Source organism: Peromyscus eremicus, chromosome 7 (assembly GCF_949786415.1).
Source record: "Peromyscus eremicus chromosome 7, PerEre_H2_v1, whole genome shotgun sequence".
Classification (NCBI taxonomy): domain Eukaryota; kingdom Metazoa; phylum Chordata; class Mammalia; order Rodentia; family Cricetidae; genus Peromyscus; species Peromyscus eremicus.
The window spans coordinates 45,332,597-45,354,372 of record NC_081422.1 but is presented as its reverse complement, the minus strand read 5'-3'; the positions used below and the strand labels follow the sequence as shown (position 1 = coordinate 45,354,372).

Sequence of the window (21,776 nt, the reverse complement as noted above, 5' to 3'; positions counted from 1 at the left end):
CCCTCTCGGCACTCCTAGAACCTGTCACCCTAAGGAAACAAGGCACCTGTAACATGGCCCACAGGGACAAGAACACTGCACACAGAAGATTCTGTGGAGTACAGAGCAAGGACTGTCCTACCAAGGCCTGGAAATACCACACAGCACTGCTAAGAAGGTATCACCCACAGGCTCCAAGAACTCAAAGAACTGTACCTAAACATCCTCCCTAAAATAGAGACTGGCAAAACTAATCTGGTCTGTGGCCAGTCTAATCCTCCTTTCAAGTGGTGTTTCATAGGCGAGTGGAGAGGCATGGGCAATTTTGAAAGCATGAGAAGTCAGACAGCCTGGATCTACTCCCAGGCCTCTGACTTACTGCCCACACACGACACTGGACAAGCCACTTCCCTCCACCTTCATCTGCCTCCTCTTCTGAGAAGTGGGTCCTCAGTGGTTGTTAGGATCAAATGAGAAAACATCCTCCACACAGTGCCGTATCGGAAGGGAAGGGGAGGTAACAGGCAGGCTCACTACCTGTTAACCGTCCTTACCATGCCTATGCAACCAGACCTGCCTGCAGCAGAACTGAAGTATGGGTGCTTTATATACACAGTCCTTTTCACTTCATTTTACATAAAGAATTCTCAATGTCCCCAAAATGGCCTCTGACTACTTTAAAATGTGATGTCACCCAAATCCATTATACTTTTCTCCAAAAATGCTCAATATAGTTATAATCTTTGTACAGAGTCTAGAATTCAAGATATATCACGCTGAAACTTTTTTAAAAATCTTAAAACCCTTCCCAAATATAATTAAGACTGGTTTGAAAGAAGATAAAATGAAAATGAAGGCATCGTGAACAGTAAGATTGGGTCCCAGTTTTTCAGTGGTCGTCTTTTCCTGAGCTCCAGGCCAGGCCGTAGTCCTGCGAATGCTTCTGTCTTGCTGGAGGTGAAAGGACATGTCGGCGGCAACTAGGCTGCGCTTTTCAGCACTAGGATTTGAACACGGTCTGCTAGGAGCTGCCCAACAGTTTGGGTGGAGAAACCATGTGGCCTAAGGATAGCTTGCTAGTTCCCAGATGGCAGGCCAGAGTGTGAAGAGCCAGCACACACACACCCAGCCAAGAGCTCTCAGCTCTTCCTCCACTCTAGTAAATGACTGAACAGAGAAAAGAAGGACAATGGAGCAATGTTTCTCCCCAGGCTTTCGGGACTCTGTCTGCAGAAAGCTCACAGGCAGAACAGACACAGGGGCAGGAAGCGTGTGACTCTGACACAGACATGACAAACTCAGAGCACCCGGATCTGGCATTCGTATCAGGCGACCTTTATTACGAGCGTTATATGATGGCCTGGAAGTCAGCTCAGTGGAACCACTAGTTAACACGGTGGCTGTCCGTTGGAGCCATGGGGGTGCTGCTAACCTCCACTTCTCTTCCTGCTTTGCTTTGTTTTCCGAGGCTTAAGGATGGTGTAGTTTACATACACTGTATATTGATCCGACAGGAAGGGGACGTAGAATGCCCGAAGCAGCTTCGAAGACCTGAAAGAGAAGAGAAAGGAGGGGATAGGAATTTCATCATTTTACTAATGGCTCTGGAAATAATTGAAAGAAACCAAGTGCTACATCAAGGATTATATTTTATATAAATAGAGAAAAGTCTACTGTTCAGGTACCAGATCATGATAATAGATCTTGCTACTCATGCCCCCCCAAAAAAAAGTATATCTCCCTAATAGGCAGCCTTTCAAGAGCTATGGGTCTGAATTTTGCATTCGAACGTGACACACAAAAGTACCAAGGTATACAAAGTTCCAAATAATTTTTGCATCTAAACAATTACAGAAATGCCAAATGCTCAAACAATCCTGGTTCCAGCTCTAGCTTTTCCTAGAGAGATGAGGAAAACCATATCCTGGGTACCTGTACAGTCTTGCAACAGCGCCTGAATCAAGTGGCTAGTCTACGTACGTACAAGCTCGGGCTAGCACAATTTGTTCTGGAAAATTTTCATGACTGAAGTATGAGAACTGGAAACAACCTACCATAGGGTTTTGAAGCATGTAAGTGATTTGGTTTTAAATTTGTTTATTCCATCCGATAAATCTATGACAAAGGTGACAATGGTGTCCCTGTTTCACAGATGGAGAGCAGAGGCATAAACCTACTCAAGGTCATGCAGATTAAGCAACTTGTTCAAGTTCACACAGTAACTGATAAGAGCCTCATTCAGGTTAGATTATAGAATCTGCAAGCTTAACCATTATGGGTTATCCTACAGCCTATGGATTTATCCTTTCCTGGAAGAGGTAATAATGACAGCTTCAAACACATCAAGTATTACTTCCTGATTGAATGTTTCAGTCTGAAAATCCAAGTTGGCCCAGTTACTGATACCGGAAACGAGATAGCTGAAGGGTGTCCACGGCCAGTCCTTTTCCAGATTCTAAACTTGTAAATGTCATGTCGACGTGGCATTTGCACTGGCAGCCTACCTCTGGGCTTGGCAGACTGCTGAGATGCCTGCACACACAATGATATTGCACTTGGCAAACACACCTCTGAGAGGGACTTCCCAGCTGAGATGCTGGCAGTGGCCTGTGCTCAGCAGAGACGCACTTCACTTCAGCAGCCAACAGCTCAAGGGCTTGGAGAGAGAAAAGAGGCTTAGAGAAAAGAGCCCTGCAGACAAAGCAGGGCTCTCATGAGCAGACGACCAGGAAGAGGATGCACCTGTTCCAGACAAAAGAAGTGAATTCCGTCCTTCTGCTCACAACGCACAGATAAGGTGATGCCTCACACCGGCACCAATTCCTTCAGGTCTGTGACCATTCTGGAAATGACTCCTGTTTGTTAACAGCAGATATGCTCAGGTGGAGACAAGCCCTCAGTGTAACAACAGGGTCTGTAGAATCAACTGTGGTGATTCCTTCTGGAGCAGCTCGCGCAGTTTCAGTACAGAATGAACCACTGGAGGCACTTCTATCTGCTTTTGGCCTCCAATGAACAGTTTGGAATCCTTACTTCAACATATTCCATCTCTAATGGTCATAAGAAAAGTGGGACAGAAAGACACTCCACAATTCCAAGACAAATCAGATGTGCACACGCGCGCGCGCACACACACACACACACACAGAGAGAGAGAGAGAGAGAGAGAGAGAGAGAGAGAGAGAGAGAGAGAGAGAGAGAGGTGTACAGCACATGTCCAATGGCAATGACAGGATAAGCAAATTTCACACTATGGTCTTTGGGTGGCAGTAGACCAGATGAATGTCCTCAAACTCAAGAACTGCTGAGTTGGGCCAGCACCTCCTGCCAAGCCTGGTGACCTGAGACTGATCCCCAGAACCCACTCAGTGGAAGAAGGGGAAAAAAAACTCAAAGTTCTCTTCTGACTTGCCCACATGCATTCCTCCCCACTCAGGAACACACAAAATACATAATAAATGTGATTTTTTAAAAAAAGCATTGATCAATAGACAATATATTCCTAGCACAAAAAGGAAAGAGCATATTCTCTGCTCAGTTCAGCTTCACCAAGAAAGATGTTGTTCCGCAACATCTGCGATACGATCCTGGATGACTCCTGTTATAATAAAAAGACACACCATCCTTTCATTTTCCATGACAGTGTGTGTAAGATTGTATTTGGTATAGTTCACAAGTGGGTAAGCTAGAGGAAGGTCTACACTAACGACAGAGGGACATAGATGACAAAGACATCTTAAAAATCATTGACTAGCCAGGTGGTGGTGCACACCTTTAATCCCAGCACTCAGGAGGCAGAGGCAGGCGGATCTCTGAGTTTGAAGTCAGCAGTCTACAGTCAGGGCTACACAGAGAAACCCTGTTTCAGAAAAAAAACAAAAAAACAAAAGTCAACAACAATAACAACAAACCACTGACTAGTCTACTCTAAATACAAAATAAATAAATAAATAAAATTTTTGAATTAGGAAACACAGGAGCCATGTGACTCACCAAAGGTGTCACAAAAAATAGCATTCAAGTGCTGTTTTTGAATGAGAAGAACTAGGAGCAATGATGCACCAGACTTTATTAGTGATAGAACCGAAACCCACAATCAGTCTTTCAGGACGGCTGCATCAGGTTCATGCACAACAGCTAATGAGCAGTTGGCTGTAATCTGAGACATTTTCCATTTCAGGAATAACACACATGTATGTGTGTGTTCCCAACAAGTAGAATACAGAATACAAATTCAGACTATACGGCCAGGTGTGGTGGCACACACCTTTTATTTCAGCACTTGGGAGGCAGAGGCAGAAGGAGTTCTGTGAGTTCAAGCCAAGTCGGGCCTATGTAGCAAGTTCCAAGCCAGAGTTATACGGTATACCATGTCTCAAGAAACAAAACACAATAAAATAAGTAAGTAAATTAAAACTTAAAAGAAGGAAAGAAAACACAATAAAAAACACCCAGTATGTTTGTGTATGTGTGCATATGCGTGTGTTTATCCATAACCAAAAGAATATAGAAAAGTTGCTTCATGTATTATATATTTTTTAAGACTTATTATTTTTATGTGTACAAGTGTTTCCCTATATGTATGTGCATTATTTGCAAGTCTAGCGTCCAAATAGGCCTGAAGAAGGCATTGGGACTGGAGTTACAGACAATATTGAGCCAGGTCCTTTGTAAGAGCAGCAGGTGCTCTTAACCAATGAACCGCCTCTCCAGTCCCCATTTATTATATTTTCAGATGACTCTTTAGTGACCCTCCTATTCCTACTTTTATAAATCATTTATAAGATAACTAAAAAACAGGGTCTGCTGGACCCAAGACAGTGAATGCTGGTGACCATTTTCCTGGCGTGCTGACAGCAGACACCACAGTCCCACATATTTCAGAACGCTGCTTCAGCTGCACACAGAACATGCCATCACCAAAAGTACTAGACTAGACTGAATTGGAATATCCACTCTTGGTTATCGTTGGGTATAAAAGGCGAGCTCAAACAACAGAAAGATAAAAGAGATTGAGAGAAATACCTGTAGTCTACACAACAGAGGATTGCTATGTAGAGTATATGAGCTTATAACTCAGGAAGACAAACAACTCAATAGGAAAAGCTACAAAGTGCTTGAATAGCAAAGAGAAATGCAAATGGCTAATGTGACGTGACAAAATGCAAGCGTGGACACTAATTCAATAAGCAGGCTTGCAAAAACTATCAAGTCTGGTGTTAGCAAACCCTGGTACAGAAGTAGGAAACATGTCAGCCAAATTCAACCTACACAGCCACAAGGATGGGCAAGATGAGCAGAATCAGTTAAAACAAACAGTGTGCATCACGGCATAGTAGGGGCTGTTACTATGACTCATTTACTTTTTTGCTTCACAAATAATTTACTTGTTTTCTATTATACCAGAAAACTTCAAACATACAAAGCAGGCAAAATATGTTACTTATATACTTAAAAGGAATGGACAAATTTGTCTCAAAATCAGAAAAAAATTACTTTCTTGTTTTGTTTTGCTTTGTTTTGTTTTTGAGACAGGGTTTCTCTGCGTGTAGTCCTGGCTGTCCTGGAATTCGCTCTATAGACCAGGCTGGCCTTGAACTCACACAAATCTGCCTGCCTCTGCCTCTGCTGGGATTAAAGGCATGTGCCACCACTCCCCTACTACATTTTCTTTTTCAAAGACAGTGTCTCACTGTGCAGCCCTGGCTGGCCTGGAACTCAGAGATCCACCTGCCTCAGCCTGAGATTAAAAGTGTGCATCACCATGCCTCACCTGGAAAACATCAAATTCTTAAAAAGCTAAACAAATGAAAATAGTCAATATGGCAATTATGTATGAAGATTTGCATGCTTGCCACATAGACACAGTCCTTTCTCAATGGGCTAATGGTCTAATTGAACATATTCATATCTGAATACATAACCATAACTTAGCATATTTACTATTAAAGCACCAACACACAAGTTCAAAGTGATAATGTATCCATTCAGAAAAGAAGCCAAACTCTGAGAACTGGCTAGAATGGGAAAAGCATTTAGTCCACATCTTTCCATCTCACAGTCACCTCGCTGGAGGCTGTGTGGTTGTCTGAGGACGCTGGTGACCCTTCTTCCACTTCCTCTGGCTCAGTGTACAGTCAGTCCTTTTCATTCTATCTTTCCCAATTTGTATGTACTTATTAGTTAACTTGTTGACTGTCTCTTTACTCCATATTCAGGGACCGAGTATTTTTTACCTATACTACATGCCTGGTACTACTGTACGATGAAGAGCATATATGCTGGGAGGATGGACAGAGTGGCAGAGGACAGACTAGGTAAAGGAAGCAAGCAAAGGACATCATACAACCACACGGCACTGAGCACCATCAGTAACAGGGCTTAGATAATGCAGGATACAAGGATGGTAACCAACAACTCCTACTCCCAATGAGGAATTCCAAGTCCAAGAGGTTGTGGTTTGGGATAATCATCTTGTCAAGGACAAACGTGAAGTGAACCCAATTCTGCCCTGTTCACCCAGTGTAGAGCCATTGGAAAAGTAGCACTAACTTCTAAACACAGCATTCAGCAAGGAGGCTTTTCCAGGTAAGCCTGAGCATAAAACTGTATAAAAGGTGGGGGATCAGCATAAGGAGAAAGCAGGAGAGTTAGAGGCTCCTCTGAGAACCCAGGGCTCCTCTCCTGCACACTCCGGCACGATCTGACACAGAGCCACTAGCTGAGTGCTTCTAGAAGGCAGGCAGAGGCTAGCAGCAGTAGACGCATGCTTACCCCTAAGCTGGGACAGGAAGAAGTCTACGGTGTCTGACTGCTGGTTTTTAGAACAAGTGAGCTGGAGTCCTCTTGTCTGACACTAGCTTCAGTTCTACATTTCTTCCTTCTTTTGCTTTGACTTTGAAAGAAGGAAATCCCTGATTACACTCGTTTCTTAACCATCAGTAGCTATAGCAGCTTGAACAGTTAAGGAAGATCAGAAAGACTTGTTACACTGTAGTTTCTGAAGAAAGGGAAGTCGGATTTATAAAACAGAAGAATAGTTAAGTACCGGAAGGCTGAGTCTGCACACACTCACACATGTGGAAACATAAATCAGCTTCACCACAAGCCAGGACAAAAGGAATACCTATCAAAGCTCATAGCACAAGGCCTGTAATGAAATGAAATGCCACCAGTGTGACCTGAAAGAACAAGGGCATATAACTGGGGAGCTGTAAGATATATGTCATCATCACAAAAGCCCAAACACTCTGCCCCAGTAGGAAAGTCTCTTAAGCAATTCAGGCATGGAACAGACCTGGACAAAAAAAACTGCCTGGGCAGCATAATTGGCTGACAGCTCATAATATGTCCTGATTCAATTACCAGCCCCGTTTATTGGGGCTTGGGAGCACTCTGCTGTGCAGACTTAAATCTGCACTTGCTGACATCAACTAGACTGGCAGCTAGTCCCCGACATTACCAGTTCAGCAGGTGATGTCATTTTGTCAGCTCAAAAAGAAAATCTTCTGGCACTCAGGTTTCCCTTCCATTTTTACCTGTCTGTCCACCCACCTGCCCATCATCTATCCAACCATTCATCCACCTTCATTCAAACAGTAAAATCATGTTCAGCCTTGCCAGTTCAGCCCCACTGGGCACTTTCTAGAGCTGCTCTTTGCTCTTTCTCTTCCATGTAGTGCACATTTCAGTGAGATATTTTCTATATCTGTCAGTGCAGAACTGGCCCTTCAAAGTACCTTCAGTTCTAAATAGAATCTGAGACTAAAGCGACAATCACAGAGCCTGCATGGGTCTGCTCTAGGTTCTCTGCATGTATGTTATGGTTGGGTAGCTTGGTGCTCTTGGGGGACTCCTAACAGTGGGAGTGGGAGTATCTCTAACTCTTTTGTTTGCTCCTGAGACCCTTTTCCTCTACTGGGTTGCCTCATCCAGCCTTGACATGAGGGTCTGTGCCTAGTCTTATTGTAACTTGTTATGCTATATTCAGTTGATATCCCTGAGAGGCCTGCTCTTTTCTGAAGGGAAATGGCAGAGTGGATAGGGGGAGAAGGGAGGTAGGAGTGAAGGGAGGGGAAACCGCCATTGAGATGGATGAGAGAATAATGAGAAAGAGAGAGAAGCTGAGCTCCTTTAAGATTCAGCCACAGTCAACCTACCATCCCTTGCTGAGCAATTCTAATGTTCAAAAGACTGGTGTTGGGCAGAACTCAGAGTGCTTATTAACACAGCGTCTAACCCATGGTTGAGGACACTGCTCTACAGTCAGTGACACCGCAGAATGACTCACTCCTGTTCGGCGAGAGGGCACACGGGAATAACGGTTAACATGCTGCACTTGCTGGAGGGCCAGCTCCTAGGGACAGGACTCTGTCCAATGCTGCATCTCCAGCTTTTAGAACTGTACCATGGAAAACACTCACAGTTCTACAAATGAAAGCGTATGCCACTCTCAAACCAGATTGTCTCGTCGACTTCCCTAGAATCTAATGTTCTTCTTCCACAAGGAAATGAAGCACCAAAAATAAAAACGGTTCTTTGTTTTCCCCCCAAACATTTTAGTCCTAAAGTCATGAGGCAGAGCAGAGCAAAGCAGGAAGGTACACAGTGTGGGTGGAAAAAAGGAGGGAGCTACAGTGGCCCATGGGATGGCAGGTACAAGTGATATAGAAGTGTCCATATTAATGAAGAAAATGTTATTCTAAGAGGTCAAATAACCTTTTCAAGTTCCAGTTCACACAGGATTTGCCAAGTTATGGTTATCTGTGTGACTGGTGTAATACTTAACTTTCAGGCCATGTGAGGACTATGGTCACAGTTCTGACCATTTAAAGGAACCTACAATGATCCGTGATGTGGCATGATCAGGAAGTCTGCCGAGGCACAGACTGGAATTACAGCACTGTGATATGGGTGCACAGTGAATCATGCTGCTGATGTGTACAACATCTAGCAGAGTATCATAGCCTCTGCACCAGTCACCTTTAGCCACTATTCGCAATAGCCGAGTTGAGAAAGACGTGCTATTAGGCAACTGGACACTTGTGACTTTCAGTTCCAAGGGTTGGGGGGAGTGCTCTTCACCAGTCTGTTCCCATCTGGTATCGACGGAAAGATACAGGTAGTACCATTCTGGTGGGAAGAGCACACACGGTGTCTATTGGTCTCTGTCTTGCTCTTCAGACCCTTATCTGGGCTTTATCCTTGTGGCAGAAGAACAGTGGGAGCCATGCCAAGACAAAGGCTCTGGCAGGCTTTAAAGGTTTGAAATAAACAGTGAGTATACTTTGCCTCGACAGTTTGTATTTCATTAAGTGCAAGCCTCTGACAAGATCCTTTTCACTGCTACATCAATCCAGCTCTAAGAATGTAAATCTGGGGCTAAAGAGGTGATGGCTGAGCAGTTAAGAGCACTTGCTGCTAATGGGGAGCACCCACAGCAGGGTGGCTCACCACCACCTATAACTCATGGTACACATACATGTATGCAGGCATTCACACATAAAGTAAAAACAACAAATACATCTTTTTTAAAAGAACAGAAAATCCACCAAATAGTATTTTTAAGGCCCTATAATGTGCTGAGAGTCATGAAGAAGCTAGAATGAAGACTGGTGGTGCCAGCTGCTGGTCTACTAGCTTAGGGTCATCCTGAAGCACTCTATCTCTTCAAATGGAGCCCCTCACACTAACTCAGTGGGGAGATGTGGAGATGGTCTTTCTAGAAAACTCATTCCACAACAACAGAAAGCAGAGCTCTCTGAGCTCCACAAGGGATTAAAAAGGTTCTTTTACTCTTCCTAAAGGTCAGCAGATTTCAACGATTGAGGAACTGAATAAGACATCGGTCCACATGTAATGTGTTCCGAGGCCAAATCTGGCCCACAGTAGCTCTGTCCGATGCAGGTCTTGGGAAAGCGTCCGGGGAGGATGAGGCAGGTGGATACGGAGGGGTAAGAGGAAGGCGGGGGGGGGGGGCAGCAGGCAGAGGCTGACAGACTCAGACTGAGAGCAGTAAGCTGGTAAAGAAGGGTAAGAGTCCATCAACTCTTTTGCTCCTGTTTCTCAGCATCCTTGGCACCAAGGAGAGAGGTAAGGGCATGGAGGGAAAAGACAAGAGCCCATCCATCACTTATTGCTTAGGAGGAAGAACTGAGTCTACCCAAGGACCAGCCACCATGTGAAGCATGACAACTGTTGGCCATCAAATCTTGCTGTGGGTGCAGTCTCCTTCCCTCCTGAGCATGAAGGGGCAATGGCAGGTAGGGCTGCCTTGTTCTCTCTTGTAAGAATCTTAGAAAAGTTTAGAAGGAGAATGACATTTAAAAACCTGTTATTTTATAGCATGCCCATAAATTCTTCTGTCATAGTAAAACAATCCTAATTGTCATCCCTTGAGCATGGGGCTGTGGCTTCCCACCACCACCAGGAAGAGGGAGAAGTGATACGGTCTGACTTCCAAGGCTAGGTCATAAGCAACGGAGTTCTTGGAATGGAAATGGAAAAGCCAGAGACAGGTATTCTGGATGACGGCCTCAGCTGAGATCTAAGCAAAAGCTAGTCTCAACTGCCAGATGTATGGGTGAGAAAGCCTTTGGGATGCCTCCAGTCTCAGCTATCATTTGATGGCCAACGCAAAAGAGATTCTGAGGAAGAACTAGCTAGATGAGGCAGCTGTGGTTTTCTTCTACATCTTTAAGAATGGGTGATGGTTAGACCGCAATAACGGGACCACAGCTTCCAACTAACCCACCCTTCACAGCACTTTCTTCAGTAACCGTACTGGACAGAAACAAATAGTTCCACCGACGCTGGCGCCCATCAATCAGATACAAATGGATAGAGGTATACAGGTGTGAGTGTTTCAGGCCTCATAGTTGCTAGATTCACATCCTGGAAGCTAATTCAAAGGCCATGCACAGTCTGTAGAAATTCTCTAGATTAGCCAGAGTTCAGGGTCCTGTACTGGGCATTGAAAGAAGAAAGCAGCAAATATTATCATACACTCCCTATCTGGCTACAGCTGAGGTCCTTCGACTAGAAAGGGCCCCTACTCCGCCCCGTCAGCTGCTGTTTTAACCTGCTCAGTCCCTCAGCTGTAATGAAACCTGCAAGAGTTTGAAACCCTGCCTAAGTTCCCACCACCTGTCCCAAGCCTCTAATCATGCCAGTCTAGAATTCAATTAGATGACACTCCAAAATGCTCCAAAACGGGAAGAGCCACACGTGGAAGCAACATAAACAGACAAAAGCATCTATGAGGAGCCTCTGCAGGTGGAGAACGCTGCACAAATTGGTGTAGGGCCTTTAGACAGCTTCCAAAGCTACAAACCGACCCCACTGCTCATGAGGTCAACTTGAATAACCTGGAGAGGACTTCCCACCAGGCTCCACCAGGCTCCCACAGCCCCACACTCACCACTGAGCTGTTAATTTATTCCAGCACTTGCCCATCACTCCTCTCAGGGGACTCTTAGAGGAAGCATTACATCCACCCACTTGTCAAGCTATTAGATACAAGCAGCAATTGTGTCCTGCTTCAAAGAAAGGAAAATCGCCTCTGGTTTCATCAAATACATAATATGAGCTGGCCATCCAATGGCAAATCTGCCCTCTTACAGTTGGGGCTGGAGAAAGACAGCTCAGCAGTTAAAAGCACTGGCTGTTTTTCTGGAGGACCTGGGTTCAATTCCCAGCACCCACAAGGCAGCTCACAACCATCTGTAATTCAGTTCGAGAGGACTGATACCCTCTTCTGGCCTTGGAGAGCACCAGGCTCTTGAGTGATGCACCGACATACATGTAGGGAAAATACTAGAGAGGTAAAATAAAACAAAACAATTTTAAGTGCTACTGCCAACTAGATTGGACCCATCTCCTTCGAGTCTGCCGGTCCTTATAAACATAGCCAGACCCTGCCATGACAAGGTCAGAAAGCCTGGGCGAGAACCAGTCCCACCTGAGCAGCAGCTGTACGCTGGTCACTGACATCTGCCTGGATGCTTCGGCTACAGGCCTGAGTCTCGAGGCCTCAGTAAAGTAGAAAAGCCAATTAGGACAAGAGGACAAGGACACAGGCTGCCATGCTCCCAATCATCTTACTAAGTAGTCTCCTGAGTCCAACAGCCAAGCCTCACCTCGCTTTCCATTCAACAGAGAGTGGGCTACTCACACAGCCACTGGGGTCCAGCATTTTAAAATCTGTCCCAATCACAAAAATGCCCTGATAATCTTTAAGTTACTTCTCTCTTGCAAAGACTCTCCAGTAACATTCTCTCAAGAGTGTTTCTTTTTAATATGTTAGTACTCAAATTATCCTGATTGCTTCCATTTCAGAGAGCTAAGGCTATGTCAGCAAGGAATGTCAGCAAAATCAATCAAGAAAACTGCATAATCTACAAAGAAATGTAAAGACAATATAATCGGGAGCTCTGCAGAGCTTGCTAATTAATCCAAAGGTCTAACTTGCTAGAATACTTCATAATTTTGAAGCACTTTCACTCACTCTCTTTAACCCCTACAAAACATATAAAATACCTTTGTTTTCCGGATGTGAGGTGTGGGCCTCCAAGCAGTCCTGACAGCAAACAGCCAGGATTAAAGTCACAGATCCTCGACTCCAGGCTTTCACGATACCCCATGTCTCTGTGAGAACCTGACCTCTTCAATTCACAAACCAATGGGTTTTTCTTCTTTTCTTTTATCTTGAAAATCTACCCCTGCATACAAGTTATAAGAAATTAAAACCCTCTGGGCACAGTGGTGCACACCTTTAATGCCAGCACTCCAGAGCAGAGGCAGGTGGCCAGCCTGATCTACATAGTGAGTTCCATGATAGCCAGAGCTACATAGTGAAACCCCATCTCAAAAAAAAAGAAAAGAAAAGAAAAGTTAAAACCCCCTGAAGGCACCAGCTCACAGGAAGGTGGCTTAGGATCTGCTGTTCCTCGGAGATGAAGCTCTTTCCTAACCCAGATCTCACTGTCACAGCTTTCTCAACTTGAAACCAAAGACACAGTAAGATCTAGCCCGAATACTCAATCAGGTAGGAGCCGGGCACCACGAAACCCATGCATTGCAGACCGAGACCTTGAAGTCACCACTGCTGCTCTGCTCTTTCAGAGTCTCCCCATTCACAACCTGCCACCTTTCACAATCGTTCCCTCACCCCCTCAATGCCCTCTCCATCTCTCTTGTTATCAACTTAAAGCCATGGCCACTAATTAGAAGATTTCTCACATGTGACTTTCTGTCTCTAATGCTGTGGTTTCTTAACCACTATCAACATCAACAACAACAAAAATGACGTGTTTACAGCATCATTATTCATACTGCCAAAAAGTGGTAACAATCCAAAAGTCTATCAGCTAGAAGGAATGAACAACAGAAAAGTAGTAGGTCAGCAGTAAAAAGGGACACTGGTACAACAGGAAAGAAAGTAGTAGTTCCCAGTAAAAATCATGCTGAACGAAAGAAGCTGTATTAGTTACTTCTCTGTTGCTGTGACAAAACACCACGACCAAAGGACTTATGGAAGAAAGTTTACTTTGGCTTATGGTTCCAGAGGTAGAGTCATAATGGCAGCAGGCACCTGAGCTGGAAGCTGGCAGATCACATTTCTGTTTACACACAGCAAGAAAAGTGAGCCAGCCGGAGGTGGGAGGAGACTAACTCTCAAAGCACACCCCCAGCAACACACTTCTTCCAGCAAGGCTCCACCCCCAAAAGGTCCCATCACCTCCACAAACAGTGCCACCCACTGGGGACGAAGTGTACAAACACATGAGCCTATGGGTGACTTTTCTCATACAAACCATCAAGGAAACCAAACACAAAACCACACACATTGCATGATCCCACTTATAAGAAATGGCCAAAAAATTCAAACCTATAAATAAGAGAATTATGAGTTGGGGCTGGCAAGGTAACATACAATTGTGGTTGTATAATTTGGCATGTAAATTATACTTCAATAAAGTTGCTTTTTAAAAAACTGGTTAAATTTGCCTTACTAGTGTGGCTACAGTCTATACATAGCTGGAGAAGAAAATGGCAATTGAATGGGCAAGATGGCTCAGCAGGTACAGGTGCTTGCCACCAAGCCTGAAAACCCAAGTTCAATCCCCAGGACTAACATGGTAGAAGGGAGAACCAACTACAGCAAGTTGTCCTCTGACCCATTGAGAGTCATGTGCACATGCACACAGTTTAAACAGAGAGAGCAGGTACTACCCTCATCCCATTCCAAGTGTGAACACTTGACCCCGCCCTCTTAGCACACTCATTTCTCCACTCTTGTCATTTACTGTCCTCAATCACTTCACACCTACTCTTTCCAACTTTCCCACACCTCATCTCTTGTTTTCTCATCAAATGAAAGCTCCCACTTCCTAGTTTCCTGAGAAAACTGATGGTATCAGAAGAAACACTCTGCATCTACTCCTCACACCCATCTGCTGACTAGGAACTCTACTATACTCAATTTACATAAGCTTCAAACCATTCCTCACAAACACCGGCTGGAAAGGCATAGGTGGCCTGGGGCTGTGACATTAGACAGATAGACTCCTGCTCCGCAGACAGCTCCAGCAGATGGGTGTGCACTATGACCTGGATGCCTAAGCCTTTGTGACCTGAGTTTCTTCTCTCACTGAACTCAATGGCAATGCTGCAGCAGTGCTGGGCTTTCTCCTCAGGCACCTGCTTTTAGCTGTACACGAGTCTTGGCATCAGCACATGGCTCATTTCTTTCCCTCATCCTTTTTTTTTTCCTTAAAGGTCATTTTGGGGTGATAGACGTTTTAGAATTTTCCGGAACTCATTAACAATTACAATAAAGTAGCAGTACCCAAAAATTAACATATAAGAGTCAATTACTTTTGTACAAATCAGCAATGAACAAGCGGAATTTTACATTCTCTTTAAAGAATTAGTACCATTTACATTAGTACTCCCCCAAAAGATATACTTAGGTATAAATCTACAACATGTGTACAAGATCCATATAAAGAAAATTACAGTGAAATACACCACAGAGCGGCTAACAGAGGCATTCCATGTTCATGAACAGGATGGTTCAATATTATTGAGATACCAGTTATTCCAACTAATCTTGACACAATCACAATCAAAATCCCAGTAAATTTCACAAATACTAAAAATCTGATTCTAAAGTTTATATGGTGGGCAAAAGAACCAGCATAACCAACAAAATATCAAAAGGGAAGCAAAAAGTTCTTTGGAAAAAATGACCAACTTGAAGACTGACTATAAAGCTGTATCAATCAAGACTGATCAAAAGAATGAATTCAGGGGTGGAAGAGATCCAAGAGTCCAAGAGTTGGTGTATGCATACACAGACAACTATAGTTCTCTGAGAAGGAAGCATAGCAATAAGATGGAGAAATGAGAGGCTGCCCTACTAAGTGGGCATATAAAAATATATTTTATATCTATAGAAAAATAAATGAATCTAGACACAAATCTTATAGCCTTTAAAATTAACAAGGATCATAGATCTAAATATACAGTGAAAAATATAAAACTCCAAGACAGCACAGAAAAATAACTAGATTTTCATTTTGCTAACTAATTTTTAGAAATAATGTTGTGATACAATCAAGGAAAAATAACTGTAAGATGAACTTTATTAAAATTGAAACATATGCTTTTTGCAAACGATATCAAGAGAACAAGAAGAACAAAAAGACAGACTAACAGGACACACTTAAAAAGATGTATGTGTGGGCTGGAGAGATGACTCAGAGGTTAAGAGCACTGACTGCTCTTCCAGAGGTCCTGAGTTCAATTCCCAGCAACCACACGGTGGCTCACAACCATCTGTAATAAGATCTGGTGCCCTCTTCTGGCCTGCAGTTATATGTGCTGTATACATAATAAATAAATCTTAAAAAAAAAAGATGTATGTGACAAAGTATTGTAATCTAAAACACACCAAGAATTCCTAAAACTCCACAACAAGGATATAAACAATTGAAAATGAGTCAAAGGAGCCAGGCATTGGTGGAACACATCTTTAATCCCAACACTTGGGAGGCAGAGGCAGGGGGATCTCTGTGAGTTTGAGGCCAGCCTGGTCCACAGAGTTAGTACCAGGACAGCCAGGGATACACAGAGAAACCCTGTCTAGAAAAACAAAACAAACAAACAAAAAGAGTCAAAGGGGCTGGAGGGTTGGCTCAATGGCAGAGCACTTGCCTAGCAACCATAAAGCCCAGAGCTGGAAAAAAGGAAAGAGAGAGGGAGGAAAGAAGGGAGGGAGGGAGGGAAGGAGGGAGGGAGGGAGGGAGGAAGGCAGGAAGGAAGGAAGGAAGGAAGGAAGGAAGAAGACAGGCAGGTCCCAGAGACTTTAAAAACACCTCATCCAAACAGACTTACAGATAAAAAAAAGTTCCACACCATATATCACTAGAGACATGTAAACTAAAGCCATATGAAGATACATACTACACTCCCTACCACAAGCAGGTAAATCCTCACTCTTTCCTAGTAGGATGCAGAATGGCATCTTCCTACAAAGCTAAACATGCTCACACCATACAATTCAGCAATCACACTGTTCAACACTGACCCAAGGAGAATGAAAACTCACCTGCCCAAAACGTGTACATGGATATTATGCAAATTGAGCAGCCCTAATCTAATCATTTGAAATCCTGAACAGTCTAAAGCTTAAAATTTTCTGAGTGCCACACCATTAAAACTTGTTTCTTGCACAAAATCATGAAGTAAAATTACCACAAGGCTGGAGAGATGACTCAGAAGTTAAGAGCAACGCTGTTCTTCCAGAGAACCCAGGTTTGATCTCCAGCACCCACATCAGGTAGCTCACAGCTAGTTGCCTGTAACCCCAGCTCCAGAGGATCCAAGGCCTCTGGTCACTGTGGGCACCCCCACCCCCACCCCCACCCCTGCCACACACACACACCACATGCACATATAAGCGGCATACACATGCACCTGATTGAAAATAAAACATCTTTTAAAAAACTTACCAACAAGGTATATGTGTAAAGTATATATGAAACGTCAATGTTGTGAGTAGACCTGAGTTCTGTCCCTAAGATATGTTATTATATATATATCTGTACAAATTCCCAACTCTGACATGTAACACACTTCTAGTCCCAAGTACTTCAAATAAGAGAAACTCCGTTTGTAATAGCTTTACTTACAACTTATATTATATACTACATGTGTGCATCCCTCAAAATTTATGCTGAAACAGATATGGTGACTCACACCTGTAATCCCTCAGTTGGGAAGTGGAGGCAGGAGAATTGCAAATTTGAGGTCAGCCAAGGCTACAGAGTAAGAGCCATCTCAAAAAATGTTCTTCCTATGCTCTAATTTGATCCCCAGTTCGATGATGCGTGGAGAGGAGCCTCTAGGAGGTCGCTCATCCATGTGTGTAGAGCCCTCCAGAATGGGGTTAGTTCCTGCAGAGATACCTGACAACTGGTTAATCCTCTTCCTCATGTTAGATAGAAGTCAGCTATCTGGAACCTAGAGGAGGCCCTGCATGAGAACCTGACCACCAGCACACTGGCCTTGACCTTCCAGCCTCCAAGCCTATGAGGAACACAATGTCTGATGCTTTGGCCATTCAGCCTAGAGTAACAGGTTACAGCTGCATGAACTGAAACCAATTTGTTCTGAGGCTTCTAACTTCTTTAAAAAAAAAAAAAGATTTATTTACTTATTATGTATATAGTATTCTGACTTGCATGTGTCCTTGCAGGCCAGAAGAGGACACCAGATCTCATTACAGATGGTTGTGAGCCACCATGTGGTTGCTGGGAATTGAACTCAGGACCTCTGGAAGAGCAGTCAGTGCTCCTAACCTCTGAGCCATCTCTCCTGCCCCGGCTTCTAACTTCTTGGACTGACCAGCTACTAAGTCTCCAGTGTGCTCCTAACAGTCCCTTTTCGTGATTACCAATACACTCAATTGGATATCATCCTCTAAAGAACCTTCAGATATAAATCTAGTTCCTCCTTTTTTTTTTTTTTTTTTTTTTTTTTTGGTTTTCGAAACAGGGTTTCTCTGTGTAACAGCCCTGGTTGTCCTGGAACTGCTCTGTAGACCAGGCTGGCCTCCAACCCCGGACAATTTCCTCTTTTATGTTTATGGCTGTCCCCCTCTTTCACCTTCAACAGTAAGTTTACAAACACCCTCACACTCCAATTCACACTTCCCATCATGCTTCTCACCACTAATTCCAGGGCCTTTGTGAAGAGCCAGGCAAGTCCTGGATCTCTATTTTAAGAAGAAAATATTTCTCTATTTCTAGAAGCCGGGCAGTGGTGGCGCACGCCTTTAATCTCAGCACTCAGGAGGCAGAGGCAGGAGGATCTCTGTGAGTTCGAGGCCAGCCTGGGCTACAGAGTGAGTTCCAGGAAAGGCGCAAAGCTACACAGAGAAACCCTATCTCGAAATGAACAAAAAAATCTTCACTAGATCTGCCAGGCATGGTGAGGCAGATTTGCTTAAATGTGGGCTGAGGCAAAAGGATCGCCACAAGTTCAAGACCAGACTGGTCTATCTAACGAGTTCCAGGCCAGCCTGAGCTACAGAGTGAGACCGTGTTTCAAACAACCAAAATAAAATTAAACAAGTCCTATCTAGTACTTGCTGAGCTTTGATTCTGAAAATGATGGACATCAAGCTCCTCAGAGCACAGTTAATCTTGTTAGCAATGTCTGAATGCTCAGTTAAGACAGTTAAAGTCAGTTACCAAAACTAATCAAAATCTTATTTGAGTTTCCACAGTCGACCTACCTGTACTACTCAGGACCTTTCATTACGATAATAATAGAATGTACTTTGCATTCCGTGGCCTCAAGAAGAGAGTACTCTTAAATTTCTCAGTACTCATGGACAAAACTGTACCAAATAAAAAGGAAATAAGAATTACTCGAGACAGCCAAGGACTGGATTTGCTCAACTCCAGCATTCTTTTTACCACTGATTAGGACATCTGTCACAATTGAAGTCACATACCTAGATGCATCCAGGAACGGTCTGTGGGCCAGGCTGATCCATTCTTCTCTGTTGGCTGAATAGTTTGGCTCCCGAGGTGTTTCTCTCATGGTATCCAAATCCACTAAGTAATGGCATTTGCTGATGTCAATCTGAAATGGAAAAGGTCAGTTCTTCATCAGTAATTATGAAGATCCCAGAAGAGTGGGACCCAGTTACAGTCCTAAGAATTCCCACAGCGCTGTAAAGGAATAAACACCCAGGCTACCTAGGCTTCTTCCACTCTGCTAACAGCATGGGCTACCACTGAGGCTCCTGGGGACAGAGCATGCACTTGCTCAGACAAGCACATAGGAAGTTGTGGATGGTTTGCAAGTAGTCTATGTTTTTAAGTCTCCCTAGCCCCACAGACACTTATAAAGCCATCTTGAGTATACAGCCTAACTCTAGAAAACCAGTCTTGTGCTCACTACTGCCCCCTTCATCTATCTTATTCTAGAGGTCTAAAGGGCACGATTAACGCAGATGCCAGTCTAACTCTCCTCATGGAGCCAGAGGTGGAACTGCACCTCATAATACAGCAAGATCATGAGCATCTCCTGCAAGAGGTCAACAGAACGGACAGAAGTGTAAACTGTCTCCACAGCAGGCTCAACACAACTGAGGAACTACAGCAGCAGGAGTGAAGAGCAGGAAAAGCACAGAATATTAGCAGTAGTTGTCCAATTGCTCACAACATGGACACTCTAGAACCTACAGGTGAATATCAATACATTCCATCTTAAACCTGAAAAGGCCTGTTCATCAAAATCAACATGTAAAATGGAAGGGCTGCAGCCACTGACTATCCCTGACTGAATCAGAAACATCCACTAAATGGTATCTAAATCAGTCATCAGGGAGTTGGAGAGATGGCTCAGTAGTTAACAGCACTTGCTCTTGCAGAGGACCCAAGCTGGGTTCCCAGCACCCACATCAGTTGCAAAACCCATGCACAGACAAATCAAAAACTATATATATAAACTCTACACATAAGAAGGAGGGAAGAAGAGGGGAATGGAGGGAAAGACTGATTTCAATAATCACTTAAAACTCAAGACAGTCCCCAAATTACATGCTCTCATAGTACAGAGTGCTTCTCATAATTTCTAATTATCATCTATAAACAGTGAAATTTCTATAAACTTTACAAAAAGCTGGAGCCATGTATATCTGATTCACTCTTTTTTTTTTTTTTTTTTTTTTTTTTTTTGGTTTTTTGAGACAGGGTTTCTCTGTGTAATAACCCTGGCCGTCCTGGAACTTGCTCTATAGACCAGACTGGCCTCGAACTCAGATCTGCCTGCCTCTGCTTCCTGAGTGCTGGGATTAAAGGCATGGGCCACCACCGCCCAGCTGGCTGATTCACTCTTATATTCCAAAACACTACAAAGCACACAGCAGGTGTCTTGTAAATGCATATTTAACAAATGAACAGGGGGGAAAAAGCATCTTAAGAGGAAGAAGGGGGAGAGGGAGAGGAAAACTAGAGGAGGGCCAGATATGGTAGCATATGCCTGTAAGTCCAGTTCAGGGCTGAAGCAGGAGGATCAAGAGTTTGAGGCTACACTGGGCTATAGCCTGAGATCCTGTTTCAAGAGACTCCCACCCCACACACCTGAAAAAGTGAAGGAGAAAGAGATGAAAAGACATGAGAATGAAAGAGACCATTTGAGAGGAAGGGGTGTGCATACTAGGAAACAAACTCCAAGCCTACGGAAAGGCTGTGAGAAGCTGAGAGACTGAGCAAAGGTGACCCCTGAAACGGCCAACATTATACCAACTGTATTTATCTCCACTACAATGTTGTGTGAGGACAAGGAAAGGACAGCCCAACCCCCTCCTTTCAGTGCCATCCCGATGTCCATCCAGCACCTGAGCCAACAACATCCCAAGTCCTAAAACAGGAAGGGTGAGAACTTGCATTCAGGCATGTACCAGCTGGAAACAACCGTGACGCACACACTGTAAAAATAGAGATCTCTGTCGAGGGCCAGTGCAAAGTTCAGGGAGGATCACAGAGAAAGCATCTCCACAAATACCACGGACCTTATTTCTCTAATGTCACTCAAGATGCTATAGTAACCAACTGCAGAAAAAAACTGTAGAAGCTCAAGAGAATAATGTGACAATCTCTGGAAACCAAATGTCCTATCCAAGACAAGGATTAAAGCTGAAGAAAACTAGACATTTTTCCCATAGCTAAAATTTGGTACCGAGGCTGCCCAATTCAACAATGGCTGACATGAGCTATTAATACTTAACCTCTGAAAAAGAATGTCTTTCCAAACACACAATATCTGATTAATGTCTCCTCATATGCCTCTGTAAGCAACTGCAGTGAGACCCAGGACTTATAGCTCAGTCCTCCAAGCTCTGTAAAGAGAGGACTGGGTTTTCCTGGGTCAGCATTATCCCCCTGATACCTGATACCACACCTGGCAGGTCCCAAGCATCTACAAGGCAGGAAACAATGGTCACCATGGTCAGCACAGGTCACCACAAACACCAAGACATTCAAGACTAAAAGCCATCTCTTGTGCTGAAGAGACCTTCCCCGGGCTTCTAACCCTGGGAGACAATCTAGTCCCTCCACAATATCCTACAACAAAGATCAAATCATACTATCATAAATCTAACAAACATCTCTGGTTAATAAAATAAATTCAAGGTCCAGTAAACTGACGACCAGTTTTGAATGAGGCTAGAAAAATCCACTGTAACAAGATTCAACTTCTTAGAAATTTTACAGAAC

General features: G+C 43.8%; 1 protein-coding gene across 3 annotated transcripts in view; it reads right to left on the bottom strand.

Moving 5' to 3' along the window:
• Positions 1 to 1,293: 1,293 nt before the first annotated feature.
• LOC131914982 (alpha-1,2-mannosyltransferase ALG9) overlaps positions 1,294 to 21,776 on the bottom strand; it is a 69,634-nt gene continuing 49,151 nt past the window's right edge. The window contains exons 14-15 of one of the 3 annotated variants that reach the window (XM_059267845.1): positions 19,004 to 19,134; positions 1,294 to 1,530 (exon numbers count right to left, since the gene is read on the bottom strand). In XM_059267845.1, coding sequence (XP_059123828.1) covers positions 1,407 to 1,530; positions 19,004 to 19,134 — 255 coding nt within the window. In that variant the 3' untranslated portion in view covers positions 1,294 to 1,406. Of the gene's footprint in view, positions 1,531 to 18,762; positions 18,887 to 19,003; positions 19,135 to 21,776 lie in introns of those variants that run through there. The other 2 variants (XM_059267842.1, XM_059267844.1) reach the window with 2 other exon arrangements.